This window comes from Biomphalaria glabrata, chromosome 11, assembly GCF_947242115.1.
Source record: "Biomphalaria glabrata chromosome 11, xgBioGlab47.1, whole genome shotgun sequence".
NCBI classification, from domain to species: domain Eukaryota; kingdom Metazoa; phylum Mollusca; class Gastropoda; family Planorbidae; genus Biomphalaria; species Biomphalaria glabrata.
The window spans coordinates 12,719,207-12,736,541 of NC_074721.1; the positions used below are offsets into that span (position 1 = coordinate 12,719,207).

The 17,335-nt window shown below is 33.4% G+C and overlaps 1 protein-coding gene across 6 annotated transcripts in view; it reads left to right on the forward strand.

The window, feature by feature from the left end:
- Nucleotides 1–10,477: 10,477 nt before the first annotated feature.
- LOC106063206 (uncharacterized) overlaps nt 10,478–17,335 on the forward strand; it is a 35,011-nt gene continuing 28,153 nt past the window's right edge. For 2 of the 6 annotated variants that reach the window (XM_056004856.1, XM_056004861.1), the window contains exons 1-6: nt 10,478–10,735; nt 10,825–10,926; nt 13,078–13,238; nt 13,656–13,809; nt 14,497–14,586; nt 15,273–15,923. In XM_056004856.1, coding sequence (XP_055860831.1) covers nt 13,146–13,238; nt 13,656–13,809; nt 14,497–14,586; nt 15,273–15,923 — 988 coding nt within the window. In that variant the 5' untranslated portion in view covers nt 10,478–10,735; nt 10,825–10,926; nt 13,078–13,145. The other 4 variants (XM_056004858.1, XM_056004857.1, XM_056004859.1 and 1 more) reach the window with 4 other exon arrangements.

Here is a 17,335-nt window from a genome sequence, read left to right on the forward strand (position 1 = left end):
GCTATAAATAATCTTACTAAGCGATCACCCGGATCTCCGCTTCTTTCTCCTCCTACCCCTTTCCGACTGGTTCAGACAAGTGATAGGATCATCGCACAGATTTATTGCTATTAGTCTAGATCTATTACAAATTTCATTATATGACTAAGCCAAACGAATTGATACCACAACACTCAATATAGATTTTTTAAAAGTATTCTTTTCTAACTTGCTTGTTTTGTTGTTGTTTGTTTTTTTCATTGCCCCTCTTCCTTTATTGATAATGCTCAATATATATATGTATCTATTATAGTGACATCCAAGGCCAACCACCCTACACTCTTTAAGGTTGTTTTTTTCCGCTTCGCCCCTTTTCCGCATCCCTTGCTCTTCACTTCGCTCCCTCACTCTCTCGCACACACTCACACACACACACACTAAGATTTACACACACACACACACACACGATCAAACGTACACGAATACATACAAGAAGCGCCTTGCCCAGGGCGGCGGCCAGGGCGCCACACTATCAAAGAGGTGAAATCATCATCCACTATCCTTTAAGTCTACAACTAAACGTGACGGCACAATAGTTCCATCTCTTGAGGTCAATATTTGCTCTCACTCTCTATGTCTCTCTCTCTCTCTCTCTCTCTCTCTCTCTCTCTCTCTCTCTCTCTCTCGTTGTATTCAGTAAGAAAATGTAAGAAAGGGGTAAGACATGAAATAAGAGAGAGAGGGAGAGTAAATTGGTTTACACATTTCAGAAATATACATTTATGGGAGATTTTTGTTTGTTTGTTGGCTGCGTTGACCTCGCTCTGTTAGAACTATCTATGTGTGACACTCGTAGAAAAGTTTCTGCACGGAAATCTTGGATGTGTGGCTACGGCTTGGCCACCTAACAGGCCGGAGTTCGAATCCTGACTCGAACATAGTTTTGTTTTCAGAGCTGCCTAAAGGTCACAAAATTAGGGGAGACAATACTGCATAATCATGCCTATGAGCGATATGGAGACAATGAGTCAAGTATCTAAGCTTTCAAATCAAAAGTGTCCGGTTGGAATACAATAGTTTTTTCTTTGAACAATTGATGGATTACCCTAGGCCTTGTCTCATTTTCTTAATGCTTAGTCAGCCTTTTCAAGACAAGGTTCATCAAAGGGAAATAACTGTTTCAATTACAAAGAAAACGCTAGACTGTATCCAGACCGATAAGGTTATGTCCCTTTTGTTTTTAGTGACGTCTCTTTAATATAAAGCAGCGGTTCTCAACCTTTTAAACTCGGCGACCCCTTTTTACAATCCCCCTCTCTGCCGCGACCCCCTCCCCCCCACACACATATACAGCAATAGAAGAGTAGACAATACTAATCCATATTTTCGATCGTCTTAGGCGACCCCTGGCAAATTGTAAATCGACCCCCAAGTCCCCCAAGGGGGTCGCGATCCACAGGTTGAGAACCCCTGATATAAAGCGAAGTCTTACTTAGTAGAGTTATAAAATTAGAACTATTAATTAGTAATTATCTTCTATTTTCAATGAAAAGTCTGTAATTTATAAGATAAACATTATAAGAATACAAATAAGACAAATGTTAAATGGAAAAAAAAAAAGAACTAGAAAAAAAGAGAAGAAAAGACAAATTCCAAAACATGACTTTAGTCTTAACCCTTTCTCTCCGTAATTATTTCTCCACATTTTGACGGAATTCTGATGGTATCGTTAATAAGAGCCTGAAGAGTTAAACATGAACTAGAATGAAATGAACACTGCTACCGGAATTGTGCAATAATACAAAGTTTTAGATCAGAGTATTTATCTCAAACAAAAGCTGTACAGCATATGTTAGCATGGACCACCGTCACTATTGTATTACCACGATTCATAACAAACATATTTCGATTGATTCTCTTTTGGTTTCATGATATTTGTATGTATCAAACAAAGAGTCATCGCTTAAAGACTTGTGTATTTAACGAGGATTAGAACTGAGACGGACTTTCACGACTCTAACCATCAATGCCATTCCATTCTGATAGACAAACACATTGCAAAGATACGAAGACATTGTACATGACCAAAGTGGCGGTGTAAGCTGACTTATTACCCTTTAAAGATCGCCCCTCTAAATTGAATCAAACACTGTATAGCTATACTATCTTCTCTAGTTTTAAGCACCTCACTAGCAGAGTGGTTAGCACGACGGACTTTCTGGTCCCTAACCTCGTCTTTAAGCGGGGACTCACTTTACTGTTCACTCAACATACAAGTTCAAGATATTCCTACAAAAAAAACAAACAACAACCACTTAAGTCCTAGGCGTATCCATGTGTACATCTAGTCTTGCATGTTAGAAACTTTAACTAGTTGTTAAGTCATCGGTTTTATTGGCTGAAAAGGCTTCAACGGAAGAACGATAATTCTAGTCCTGTCCATTCTATTAGCTTTAATATGTATCCTTATTTTCCTTATTAGCTTTTGTATGTGTCCATGCTCATGAAATATGTGATGTAATACTCCATATGTCTTTCTGATTTTTTTATTTTTAGCGGCCCCCGTAAGGGGAAAAAGCCGCTATTAGGTTTGTGCAAAATGTCCGTCTGTCCGTCTGTCCGTCTGTCCGTCTGTCACACTCAGATCTCGAAAACTAGAAGAGATATGAAAAATATTATTTCATCATTAAATCCGGCTTGAAAAGTTTAGGTGCAACGGCTACTTTTGGTTTTCTAAAAGCAAACCGTTTAATTTATAAAAATAATTATGCAAGCGATTTTTTCATAAAAATACACCAATTCTAAAACAATTACGTAAATGTAAGGGAGGCAATGTTACAATATGCTAACAAAGATGGACAATTTTTGTGTATTTTCAGTATCACTAAGTCAAATATATTTTTAAAATGTACAGGAAATGTTTACAACAAATACAAATAATAGTTAAAGACGTTTTTTCTGGTCAACTAGCTGCTAAAATTAAAAGAAAACATTTCTGTTTGTTTATAAAGGCTAATAATGCACTTTGTATGTAAATTTCACGCACATTTTTTTAAATGGACTTTTTATGCAGCGATTTTCGTGCAGTAGCGTAACGTCGCAACATGATCAGGTGCTAAACCAATTCCTTAAACTTTTTTAAAAAATCAGATTTTATTTATTTTTTGTTTAGTGCCCCCATCCGAATAAAAGAAGCTTATTTTTGTGCGTTTTGTCTGTTGGTCGGTCTGTCCGTCACGATTAGATTTAAAAAACTAGAACTCTAAAAGCTATTGAAAATCTGATTTACCCTTTAATGTTCCTCCCATAACATCTCAATAGTTTTAAGTATCTAAAATTGATTGTTCCGGATTTTTTTGTGCAAAACTAATCAACGCCAACAAATGTTTGTGTGCTCTTCTAACTTATATTACATTCAATTTCCATGCTTAAACGTTGCAAAAACACATTATCAATAATATGTTGTTCCGTTTTTTATGTAAATAGCATATTAATGCTAAATCATAATCTCTATACTGACTTATATTTCATTAAGTGTAAAAATGTTCCGGATATTGTTTAATAAAACATGAATTATGCCTAATGATTGTTTGAAATCGCATAAGGCTTTTAAAAAAAAGTAATTTACTAGAATTGATTACTGAAAATTACTTTTTAGACATTTAATTTTCTTGTAAAACATAACATAGAAGTTTTGTAATCGATAAAGAAAGTTCCGGATTTTGTTTCTTACAAATCGTCGCCAGAAATTTCCGAATTTATTTAAAAATCTACTAACGCCAAATAATTGTTTGAACTCCCTCTTCTCATTTATGAAATAATGTTTTTACTGATTTTTATGAAAAATATTTTAACTCACTACTCTCTTACAGTACATTTAACTTTCTACCTAAAACATTAAAAAATCTAATTATCGTTAATATTATGTTCCGATTTTTAAGGAAAACAGAATCCAAACACCAAAGTAAGGTATGAAAATCTCTCCACGTGGCTGTAGTACATCTAATTTTTATACGAGACCATCCAAAAAATTTAATTAACGGTATTACATTTATCTGAAATTCTCTTTTTCTTTTACTATTTATACAAACATCCGGAACAATCTATTATATAAACTTTTCAATTGTGTTCATACCTAAAAATTATTGCGATGTTTTGAAACGTAAAATAAAGGTTAATCAATTTTTAATAACTTTTAGTTGTTTTTTTTATATCAAGATAACGGACAGACCGACTGACAGACAAAACGCAAAAATAATGTGGCTTTGATCCTTTTTAAATAATATCTATTAGAACTCAGTGCACCAATGTCTATGAACCCTCGTTAAATATCTCGTGTAAATAAAGACATTTTTTTTTATGGTACCGGTACTAGCCTATTGTGAGGTAATGGAATTTTTTTTCTTTGACGTCATATGAATGGACTCTTTAAATGTAATGTTAAAAGAACGCACTCGGTGCACCAATGTCTATTAACCCTCGAAAAAATTGCTTGTATTAATGAAAACATATTTTAGTCTAACTAAGCCGTGTGACGTAGTGTTTTTTTTTCCTTTGACGTCACATGGAATGAATTCTTTAAATGAAATGCTAAAAGTACGCACTCGGTGCACCAATGTCTATGAACACTCGAGAAATGGATCGTGTGGATAAAGGTGATTTTTAGTCTAGCTAGGCCTTGTGACGTAGTGTTTTTTTTTCCTTTGACGTCATATGGAATGAATTCTTTAAATGAAATGCTAAAAGAACGCACTCGGTGCACCAATGTCTATGAACACTCGATAAAAGGCTCGTAATGATGAAGGCGATTTTTATTCTAGCTAGGCCGTGTGACGTAGTGTTTTTTTTCCTTTGACGTTATATGGAATGAATTCTTTAAACGAAATGCTGAAAGAACGCACTCGGTGCACCAAAGTCTATGAACACTCGATAAATGGCTCTTATAGATGAAGGCGATTTTTAGTCTAGCTAGGCCGTGTGACGTAGTGTTTTTTTCCCTCTGACGTTATATGGAATTAATTCTTCAAATGAAATGAAAAAAGAACTCGGTATAGTAATGTTTATTAAGCCTCGTTATGTGACTCGCGTTTAAAAAAGGAATGATATCTTGATTTAGATCTAATCTAGATTTTTTAAACTAGATCTAGATTTTTATTACAGTATATCTAGATCTGGATTTATATTCTAATTAAAATTATTTTAGAGTCTAGATCTAGAATTTCTAGATCTAGTTTAGACTAAAATAGATTAGATTAAGATGTAGAATTTCAATTTCTAAACTTAAAGTGTAAAAAAAAAGTGTAGATTTTCATTTCCAAACGTTTTGATCAATATTGTAATGTTTTAATATACTAAAACTAATCTACTATTTTTTTATTAAATTTAAATTTTTGAATCTTTGAAACATTATTACTTTTAACCATCGGATGGCTGCCTGGTCGTGCGGTTTGCGCGCTGGACTGTCGTTCAGATTTATGGATGGCCCAGGGTTCAAACCCTGCCCGCTCCCATCCCCCGTCGTCCTGCGGGAGGTTTGGACTAGGAAGTAATTATCTTCAACTCTGAAGGAACATCCGAAACGTGTAAAACATTTTACATCAAAATTAAATCACCTCTTGAATATTATTTGCGAATATGCAGATCCGACAGGGATCCGACTTCGACGGGGGCCGCCTCTGAGTTTGTGTAACACAAACTCTCTTTGTAATCTTGTTTATTTTTGTAATTCTACGTTATGGTTAAATGATTTAAGCATCATTGCGACTTGAAGTTTTTAAATTAGATTTTATAGAGACACTTATTTGTAAATTTTAATTCCTTTTTTTTCTTGCAAAGATCTATTTAGAATCTATTTCCTCATAAAATAAATTTAACAAGGTTACAAAGACAGTTTGTGTGGAAACACAAATTCAAAATCGGCCCCCAAAGTTGTCCACCCAGGCAGGAAAAAAGGCAGGTATCAAAATTTTCAGAAAGAACATCAGAATTAAATTCTATCAAAGACAAAAGACATAGAAGAATGGAAAAAGAAGGTTGACAGATCTTGCGTGATGTCCCAGCAGACCAAAGGATAGGTGAAAGTGAATGTGAAGTTAAATGCGAACCTGGAATTTAACTAATGTCTTATAATGAATATCTAATTGATCGGGTCTCAAACAAGGAAATCCTATGCCATACTGGGAGTCGAACACTTAGTGAGGTTGTGACAGAGCGTCGCATGAGGTTTGCGGGACAGATTCTACAACAAAATGAACTACGCATACCAATAGTTGCGATGACATGGAGGCCAATACGAGGAAAGCGTAAACAGGGACGTCCTCGTATAACATGGCGTCACACCTTCATGGAGGACCTCAGAGAACAGTGGACACCAGGTGGAAGGAGGCTTCAGACATTGCCAGTGACAGATCTTTATGGAGACAGCTTAACGCCCAATGCACCAAACGGCGAGGGAGGACCTAAGTCTAAGTAAGTCTAATTGATCTAATTGTTTTGTAAAGGGTCAATCTCTTATTCAAATCAATCAATATTTCCGTAAAAAAAAAATGCCTTTAGTTATGTTTTGTACCTTACAGGTGTAGTGCTGCAGTTTACGCGATAATATAAAAACTACTTATTAATTGCTGTTTTCAATTATGCCCAACTTATGTGCATACTAAATAGATTTTTTTTCTCTTTAAAAAAAGAAAACATTATTTTTGGGCAGGGCCGGTCTTAGGCCACTGCAACCAATGCGGCCGCAGTGGGCCCCGCACTTTCATAGGCCCGCGCGAATTTTAGGTTAAATTATTAAAATAAACCTTTTTAACTTAATATTAAAGAGTTTCTGAAATTCTTCTGAAATTGTAAAATATACGTAAAAAGTCATGAAAATCTCTTGAAATTATATAAATTTTCTGAAAACTGATGCAAATCTACTTAAAAACAGACACGATTGTCATTTCTGGGTGTCATTCAATATGGAAACGCCAATCCAGCTACCAATTTTAAAAAAAATGGCATTGTCAGCTTTCATTTTAAAAAATGTGATAATAAGGCGAATTTTAACCAAAACAAGAAGTTAAAATTCTTAATTTACTTTAATAGTCACAGGCATCCAAATATACATCTATGATCTAAATCTATCTCGACCTCTAAAAAAAAACAACAAAAGCGATATTTTGATAGTCGATAGTAAATCTAAAAGGCAGATCTGAATGTTTATCAGCTTTTTGATGGCTCGTAAAGCTAATTTGCCAGTGATTTTATAATTAGTAAAGTATGAATAAAATGCAAAGACGAATTTATTTTCTAATACAAAATCTTAATTTTCAGTTATTATCCTTATCACAACCCAGAATGGGCCCCGCGCAATCCGTTTCGCATAGGGCCCCGCAACCTGTAGGACCGGCCCTGTTTTTTTGGGTAAATGTAGTGGTTAGTGGAACAGAACTTACATAACATAGCAATACAAATGTAACAAAATTATTTTTTTTACAAAAGTCTATAACCATTTGCATAAATATGTTAGAGATGTGATACCTAATTCACTTCCATACTAAAGAGCTTCTCGTGTTTGGTACTATTAAAAGTGAATAGTTGTTAAAGTGGTGCATTTTATGAAAAAAACTGCTTGCATAAGTGATTTAAAAAATTAGATTTTTCGATTTTAGAAAAGAAAAAAGTAGCCGATACATCAGAACTTTGAATGGACTAAAATATTATAATGTCGGATTTTCACTATCTTTCTAGTTTCTAAACGGACGGACAGACATTTCACACAAAACTAATAGCGTCTTTTTCCCATTCGGGGGCCGCTACAAAAGAGTAGGCCTACGTATCAAAATGTGTCGATTCATATACTCATAACTCATAAACAGAAGCGTAAGGGGAGACCATCTACTAGAAATATTTATTAACTATTTTTCATAAATTACTTCCCTTATATTGACACTTGGACAAGGCTAGGGCCACAAACTTATATATATTTATATAAATGTATTTAAAAATGTTTTTATATAACCTTAGCCTATACCTATACGCCTATACATAGTAAGTATAGCAAAGTTCCCCTTTCAGACCTTGCAATTTATAAGGCAAATGATGTAATGGTCATCTGTTTCAGTGGCCCACGGTTAACAAGGGTGTCATGTGGCCAGCACAACGACCAACCGACTGATACAGTAAGCCTACATAATAAAAAAAAAATTTTTAGTAGGTAGAGCTAGATGCCTGTGATTTAAATCTTAACTTTTAATTTGTTAAAAACTACTAAACCAGCGTATCTCAAACTGTGAGTGTGTGTGGGGGGGGGGGGGGGAGGAGATGTACAGCTAAAGTCTAAAGTGGAGGGGACAACAGGATGGGCGCAAGACTGGTCAATTTACTTTTATTGAAATAAAAAATGACATGTTTTTATTGTAGCTAAAAATCCACCAGTGTTTAACAAATATAAAAAAAACAAACAATATCGACTTTTTTTAAAGACATTTCAAAACGCGGTCCTACATCAGAATGGTCGAATTCTTCAAACTTAACATATTGACGAAATGACGACTTTTGGGTAAAAAAAAATGCCAATGTTTACAAATTAAAATAGGCCTACATTAAGTTAATCGTTTCATCTTCTAAGACCTTGTCAAATGTAGACTGTTTTCGCGAGAGGCCTATGCAACAATATGGTTTTAAACTTTTTAAAGAAAACATTTCAATGCGTCTCCGCTAGTGTGATTCTTATGGTCTCTCTTGGAGTGATTGGTAGAATTTTTTTAGACACTTCATTATACTGAAGATTTTTGTGAAAAAAAAAAAGGTCCGCTACTGAGTCGTCTTACTTAGCACGAAGATGTGTGTCTTTCTGGGTATTTTATTAGATTTTCTTTTTGTCTTTGAAGATTATTGTTCGTGTCTTATATTGGCCTATAATTGCTATTTTACTTTTGAGTAAAAAAAAATAAATAAAAAGACACAGAATTTTATTAGGCTATTGTAGTTACTGAAAAGAAAACAATAGATTCAACTCATTATTAAAGAATGCATGATTTTGAAAAGCAGCCTTAGCAATCCTGTATAGAACGAATTATTTACCTTTCGGAGTATCGGCAATGTCTTGCTTTTAAAGGATCCACAAATAGTGTTTTTTTTAATACGTACAAAAAGGGTATTTTGTATTAATTAATACAGGCAATTTCAAAATGAAATGAAATAGAAAATAAAATCCTTGAAAGTGTATAAGCACAAAAATTCCTTTACAAAACATTAGATTGCACACCAGATACGTCTCATACCGAACTATTACCACTATTATTATTGCTTCTGTTTCTTATATACCTCATGTTGCAATACACGAACATTTTCTAGGGTTTTGCCCAATTACTGATACAACTGAAGAAAGAATTTGTAACGTTGCAATATAAAATGCAATGTTAAAATAGGAAATAAAACATCTAAGATGGCATGATTCGAGGGATACATTAAAGGTGCGAAAATGAAAGGGGGAAAAAGGAAAGATCTACAAAAAAGATTTAAATTGACGAACTTTTTTGGTACATTGTCCAGCTTAAACGTAATACATTTCTTTTGTAGAAAAAAAAAGGGAAGAAGCGTCGTTTTTTAATTTCGCGCGCAGCGGCGGCCACAACCCTCGCGGTGGCCCTGAAAAGGGTTAATATAAATTAGGCGCGTCTCTAAATTTAGGATACTAAATAAATAAACTTAAAAAAAAAAAAATTAGGCCACCCCACTCATATAATAGGCCTATATATAAGTTTGGTGGCTCAAAATTTCGTGGTCGGGAATAAAGGCTTTCTAGTGAAGGATTCCAAATCTTCTTCAATGGTACTGTAATTATTTTGGCTGTTCATCTGAATATACAATGAGGGATAAAACAAGTCTTCTTGGGGGGAGCTAGGCGTACCGTTTCATTTAAAAGTAGAGTGTGTAATATTAAATTGTTTGTGTGGCAGGGCGTTATAATGCAGACTGACGAGAAGCTATAGGCTACATTAACTGATGGGCCAAAAAGTTTTTACGCATTCTCTATAGGCTATTGAGGTTTCAATTTCAACCGTATTCTATACAATTGTCTTTTAAATTTTTTCTTCATCGTAAGAATATTATCACTCTATATACATAATTGTGCTAATCTAAAATCAAGTTGATTGTATTATAGATTTATTCATTATTCACGTAACTATTACAATCTACAAGGAGTGGTCTTTCCGTGAAATGGTAGGTAGGCACATATCAAAAAAGATAAATAGAACCCTTTGACCTAATTTTGTGCGGAATAAGGGCAAATGTTTTCCTCGAATTAAAATAAGGACTAAATTGTTAGATCCATAAATATCTGTTTTATTGCTATTAATTTATTTTATCAAATTATAAATATTAAATAAAAAGAAATATACTTTATATATGATACACTATTTTTATTTTATTATTGTTTTCACCCAATGAAAACTAAAGTGTAATTTGCTGCCGCTCGATTAAGTACATGTATACTTGTTTTTTTTTTTTTTAGCTCTTCCTTCAGAATGGTAAAGAATCGCAATGATTGTTTACTTAAATTATGTCGGATAAGGAAAGCAAGGGCAACGAATTTTGTAATAAAATGGTTATAAATGATGCCTGTTTTCTCTTCTAATGACTAGTTTTATGAAGCAGTGTTTCTTGGGCTACAGAAATGAGATTTCTGCTTATTTGCAGTATGAGTATATAATAATATAGAATTGAATAGATCTAGACTCTACAAGCAGTTACAGCAGTAGACTGAGTAGTGAGTTGAGTAAATTGAAAATTCTGTAGATCATACTTAACCTAACTTAGACTACTAGATCATAGATGATAGATTTATTTTATTATTAGATCCATCCAGAGTCGACTCAGAGGACTGACTTGGACACAATGAATGATCAAGAATTTTAAGATTATTCAAGATTCAGTCTGATTCAACGATGTCTGTGTGTGGTAATCAATCATTCTCATCATACTCATGACATTATCTTATCAGATTATCAGAATAATAAAATAATATGTTTTTCTCTTTTTTTTTGGTATTTATTTCAATTCTTTGATAGTTTATTATAATCTAGATCTAGATCTATATAATAATTATACTCTAAACACTAGATCTAGCTAGTTCTATCATTAATGATTAATCTATGATGTCATTCTTTAAAATCTATGTCTATACTGAATAGTCTATAGATTCTGATCATAAATCTAGATCTATATCTAGACTAGTCATAGTAAATAGTTACAGTTACAGTATCAATGATATACCATTACCAATTTATAGTTTATTTTATGATCATTAATGATAATTAATATAGATATCAAGTACGTAGATTTTAGATTACTAGTAATTTATAATATTATATATACTTTATCTATAATCTAGTCTCAAGATCTAGATCTAGAATGACTAGATATAAAATATTAATTAGTCTATAGTCTATAATGTCTATATAGAGTAAAGTGTGAAGTTCGATCACAATATAAGCCCGCTTGCAGCAATTTTCACGTTGGGATTTGAATAGTACTGTAACGGTCTGACCTATGAAAAAAATGATAATGGTATCTCTCAATTCCTCGTCCTTTTGTCTATAAAAATAGATCTGATTTAATGTATCACTAGGCTTAGTTAAAATTAAATATGAAGTCAAAGAGGTGTAGGGTGGGTATCGCCTAGCGTATTTTCCCTCGATTGGATTTCTCCCCTAGTTAGTAAGCTCGATCGGGTTGATGGAAGGTTCGAACAGATCAAAGAAAATATATCTAAAACATGTTTTAATCTTTTAATTTTCACTATGAAGTCATTTTCTTTTTACTCCAGCGCAAGAACACCATCTTCTGCCACCTTTCCCATGCTCCACAACTTCAAATAGTCTCTTTGAGCTAATGAGCCATCAGACTTAAAAATAGCCATAAGCCCATGACCCATTTCCTTCACTACCGGGTAGTAAAAAATAATAATTCCACACCTCTTTTGAGTTTGACCTCATCATGAACTTAGCATTTACAAGGAAAAGGAAAATAGTATGTGTCGGAAGTGAAGAAAAAAGGTGCATGCGCAGTAACAATATTATTTAGTAGTAATTTGGTAATCATTAAAAAAAAAAAGTTTTAGCAATAAAAAGTGAACTGATCGAACCTCTATACAAATTGAGGCTGTTCGAACTTCGCACTTTACTCTATATATATCATTAATATTTAGATTAACTTAGTAAGTTAGTGAAATTACTATAGTAAAATATTTATTAAATCTTTATAGAATTAGATACCAGCATCTAGTGTCTAGATCTAGAGACTAGACTCTACGGTAATTTCCGTATTAGCCGACGGGGTTGCTATTTCCAGGTTTTGCGTCCTTACCTACCTTGTGTTCCAAGTAGCCAGGATATGGCAAAAAGCAGTGGTTTTATTTATGTATGTGTTGGTAATGGCCAGGGAATGGAAGAGAGTGGTGGTTTTTATTAATAGTGCTGCTAATATGTAGAATTTTCGTTTGATGTATTGCCTAATTATTTCTACTAGATCTAGATTTTAGATCTAACTACTAGCTATTAAAGTATTAATTTTAATTTATCATGTAAACTATGATTTTACCATGCTTTGCTCTGGTATTTTCATTCTGTTTTTTGTTTGCTTAACTTGGCTTTAAGTAAGTTAAAAGCATAATAATAATTTGTTAAAAAATATATCTAGATATTATATAAAGTGCTTGCAAGTCGTATCAAAGTTTTTTTTTGTTTTTTTTGTTTTCATGTTTCAATGTTTGAGTAATTATATAAATTAGCGTGGCATAACAATATAATAAAGCAATGAAATGATAATTGCTGTATTTCAAATGATGGGCTGTAAACTCCTCTGGTCAGGTACATTTGCCATGGATTTTCCCTATCCTGATGAGAAAATATGAAATATAGCCCCCCCCCCCCCCACCCCCTTTTTTTTTGCAGTATGTGTTTAGATTGAGATTATCTCTGAATGTAAATCTTTTGACTTATCTAGATTCAAATCAAATGAATGTGGGACTAGTGTATGACATACGGGTATATATTTAGAATCTATTTTTCTAGATTTATCTAGTGAAATCCTATTTGAATTTCATTTCAGATGAGTGACACTTATTGATATACAACGCTAGTGTTTTTCACGAGGTGGAAGCTGAAAATCTTGAAAGAATGGAGGATGATCAGATGGCATCAGGATCCGGGGATGTTGTGCCTATGTCATGGTTACCTTCTCCTAGTGTTGATATGACCACAATAAAGCAGGTGATTGTGGCTCTTTTTAAATACGTATAAAAAAAGTTGTGCTATTGTCTGTAGTGTTGGTGCGAGGCGGGGTGAGGGATACAAACATTTATCAAGTGACAGCTAACATACGATTTCTTTTCCTTGTTCGAGATACCAAACAAAATAATTAATTACCAATAGTTAATTAACTTCTTGTGTTGTCAGGTAAAAGAAATAATAGTGCAAAATTTCAGCTTAATTCGAGATTGGGTGTGGGAGAAATAACATGTACAAACTTTTTACCAGACAGACCCAAGTGAGTTGATATAAGCTTAGTAAAAAAAAAAGGGTAACACATCTTCAAAACAGTATGTTAAGTCACAATTGAAAGCATTAGAGTAAAATATATATTTTCTTCAGCTAACATTCAATACATGTTTTGTTTCTTGTCTATAGACTGACCAGAATGCTGATGCAAGCACTTTAGATCTGGCAGCACCAGCTGTTGAAGCTGTGCCGATGGCTGCTGTGTCCTGTGAGCCACCAGATCCTGCCAGCAGCATGAATTTTATTATTGTGGCTGAAGCTGCTGCAGAAGAAGCTACTAGTGGTAAGGACATTTTAAGAACACATTGGAATATTTCATGTTTTGTAGTGAGTCTGGGTTGACGGTCGCTAGTGTTATTAAGAATGCATTATTTGTTACTGCAAGAAAGGAATTTATTTGATTCTGTTTTTGAAAAAACTCGATTAGAAAGTAAAAATTTTACATTTGATACTTGCTAAAATTGATATTAATCACAGCCACAGAATCAAAATTTTATAATTAAACTAATAGGATTCAAATACATTTTTTTTCTTCTTAAACCTTTAATTGCATATTCTTCACTGCATTCTCATTATTATCTTATAGGGTTCGTATAACAGTGTAATATGAGATGAACTGCGCAGTGGTTTCCCAGATCAGGCGGCTCTCCATATAGTTTTCTTGTATAAGGGTGTTTTGGGGCTAGTGTCTTGTTTAGGTCTTTTGATGGAGATTGCAGTTTTGAAGGGCATAGTTGGCATTCTTTGGTAATTCTCCACAAGGGCTAATTTCACTGGTCCCAATTTTCAGCTTACAGAACATTTGTTGTCTAATTTTGTTGTGACCAGTTCTGTAATTGTGTATAATTTCATGGGATTAAAATGTATTTTCTGTGTATTTGTTTTTATTTACAATTCGCTAAACATTAACATGCCTTTTTTTAATCTGTGTATAACCTTTATTATAAACTGGATTTTTTGTCCACCTTAGCATTGTACCAAGACTTAGACTCAGTGCAGTCAGCCTGGGCCAACCCAGACCTAGCTCCCAGTGAAATGGAAGCTGAAGACTCACACTCAGGTCAGTAGAACATTAATTATTGTAAATTTAGGATCATAGGAATTTGTCTGCACTAATTAAATATTACATTTTTGATATACAGTCACCAATATTTAATACATAGAAAAAACAAAGATGCAGGTTTAGGAGACATTATTTGAGTGGAATTCTGGTCTCTAATTATTTTGTAAATTTTTTTAAAGCAATGTAAGGGTCGCAGTAGAGGTAGATTACTTTTGGCACAACTGGGTAAAAGTTTTAAAATAAAATGATGAGATGAGTAGATTATTAAAAGTGTTTCTCCAATAGTTATGGTTCAGTGTAAAACAAAATGTGTCTTTGGAAAGATTTAAAGTATTTTTATGCTTGAATAGCCATAGATCTTGGAACTTCTCTTTGCCTTGTGCAGATAGTTAGCTACAACATATTCTTTGGAAGTTGCCAATAATACTTTTAATAGCTGGGCTACTGTTATTTTAAGCTTTTGGAAATGTATCTATAAGCATTGTGTTCCTTTGTGTCAATAATCTCTGTTGAATCTTTTCCAAATCTTGAAACTGAATGAATTTAAGATGAATAACTCTTAAAAATAGCTTCTGGCTTCTCATACTGCTTACCGTTTGTTTGAATCTTTTGTTTATTACGAAGCAGTTTAAAAAAAAGTATTATCCTTTAACCTTATATTTTTTATATTTTTATTTTTCAAGCTTCTGCAGATCTTCTACCCAGTGTACACACCGAACCAACTATTGACTGTGGCATGCACACCATTCTTAGCCACTTGTCTGACCTTTCCGATGACACAGCTTCATCTGTAACTGAAGAATCCAGTCTTTGCCGTTCTTCTCTGCACCACCGTCGATCATCAGGCCCATCTTCAGTGATATGTGCTTCACCCGGAAGTGGCAGCAGCCTTTTCCAATGCTCTTCCTTCTCAGAAAGGAATGACAGTGGGAGCTTGTCTGACTTCTTGACCATAGACCAGTCACCCGGCTCAGACGATGCCTGGGATCCATTGAATCCCTATGGACTATTCAACCTACCTGAACCTCTGGGATCATCAGGCAGTTCTCGTTCTCGCCTTTGGGCAGAGCCAACATTTTTAAGACGTGAGCGAGATGGTTACAACATATTTAACTTGAACAATGAGGACAGTAATGAGGAAGGGAGGGAAGAGTTGTCTCCTCCCTCCTCTCCCATAAATCCAGTAAATCTGTTTTCTCCTGCGTCTGCTAGATCACAGGCATGTTCTAATGGAAGAAGTGCCAGTAATTCAGACTTAGAATCATGGGACTTTATGGATTGTAACAGACACCATTCCTTTAATAAAAATGAAAGCCCAGCAGTTCAAGATCATGGTAAGTCATTTTGTCATTTTTATTCACTTTGGATTAAGAGGAAAAGGGGCAAAAAGATTCATCACAGTTTACATTAGTGAATGTTAAATCACTCTTTCTTTCTCTCTCTATTTATATGAACAGATATCTTTTAACAAATTGCAAAATGCAGTCATTTTATAGAATGCTAATGTCTCGCTTTTTCAGGTTAAGTACGAAATGATTAAGTCCATTTCCTACTTTACCTAGGCAATGTATACTAGATTTGCATCAGGCAAAGTAGAAAAAAACCTTATATTATTAACTGAGTACTTGAAATCAACATTGCACACTTTTCTTGATCACAGCAGTTCTAGTCATTCTATAAAATGCCTCTAGGCAAAGGAGAAAAAGAAGAAATCATTTCCTACTTTGCCTGAAATCTATAGAAAGCTGGATTTTACTTTGTCGGTAACATATTTATATATATATATATAAAATATGCAAAATATCACAAATTGATTCATTGATCACTTAACAGATAAACAGGAAATATTGTACACTTTAACCTTTTAGGTACCCTTTAATAAATGGTTTTGATCGATTTCCTATCTAAGCACAAAAAATCTTAAGATTTCTATTAAACCTTTAATTTAATTTTTGTCATTTCCACCAAAATGGTCACAGTAGGTTTTTTAAAGACTAAAGCATAAAATTTATAAAATAATGTTAATTAGCATAAAATATATAATATACATATATATATTATACTTCATTCATTTTTAGCCCCTCCAAAAGGGGAAAAGACGCTATTAGTTTTATGTGGAATGTCTGTCCGTCTGTCCCGTTTAGATCTCGTAAACTAGAAAAGATCTATATAGTGAAAATCTGACACCATAATATTTTAGACCATTCAAAGTTCTGATAATGCAACTGCTACTTTTTTCTTTTCTAAAAGTGAAAAATCTAATTTTTTAAATCACTTAATGCAAGCAGTTTTTTCATAAAAATACAACACTTTTACAACTATTCACTATTAAAAGTAACAAACACTGGAGGCTCTTTAGTAGGGGAGATGTCCATTTACCATATTGTCAACATATTTATTAAATGCTAATGGTTTTATATTTTTTTGTCAAAAAATTTTTAGCTACATTTGTATTGCTAAGTTATGTAAGTTCTGTCATACTAACTACTACATTTACACACAAAAATGTTTTTCTTTTTTTAAAGAGAAAAAATCTATTGAGTATGCATATATGTTGGACATAATTTAAAACAACAATTAATAAGTAGTTTTTCATATTATCGAGTGAACTGCAGTGTTCCGTTATAGATATATAGGGATATATATTTTTTTACAGAAATGTTTTTTTTCTTGAGGATTTTAATAAATAAGAGATTGACCCTTTACAAAACAAGTAGATATTCATTCATCATCATCATCATCAAAC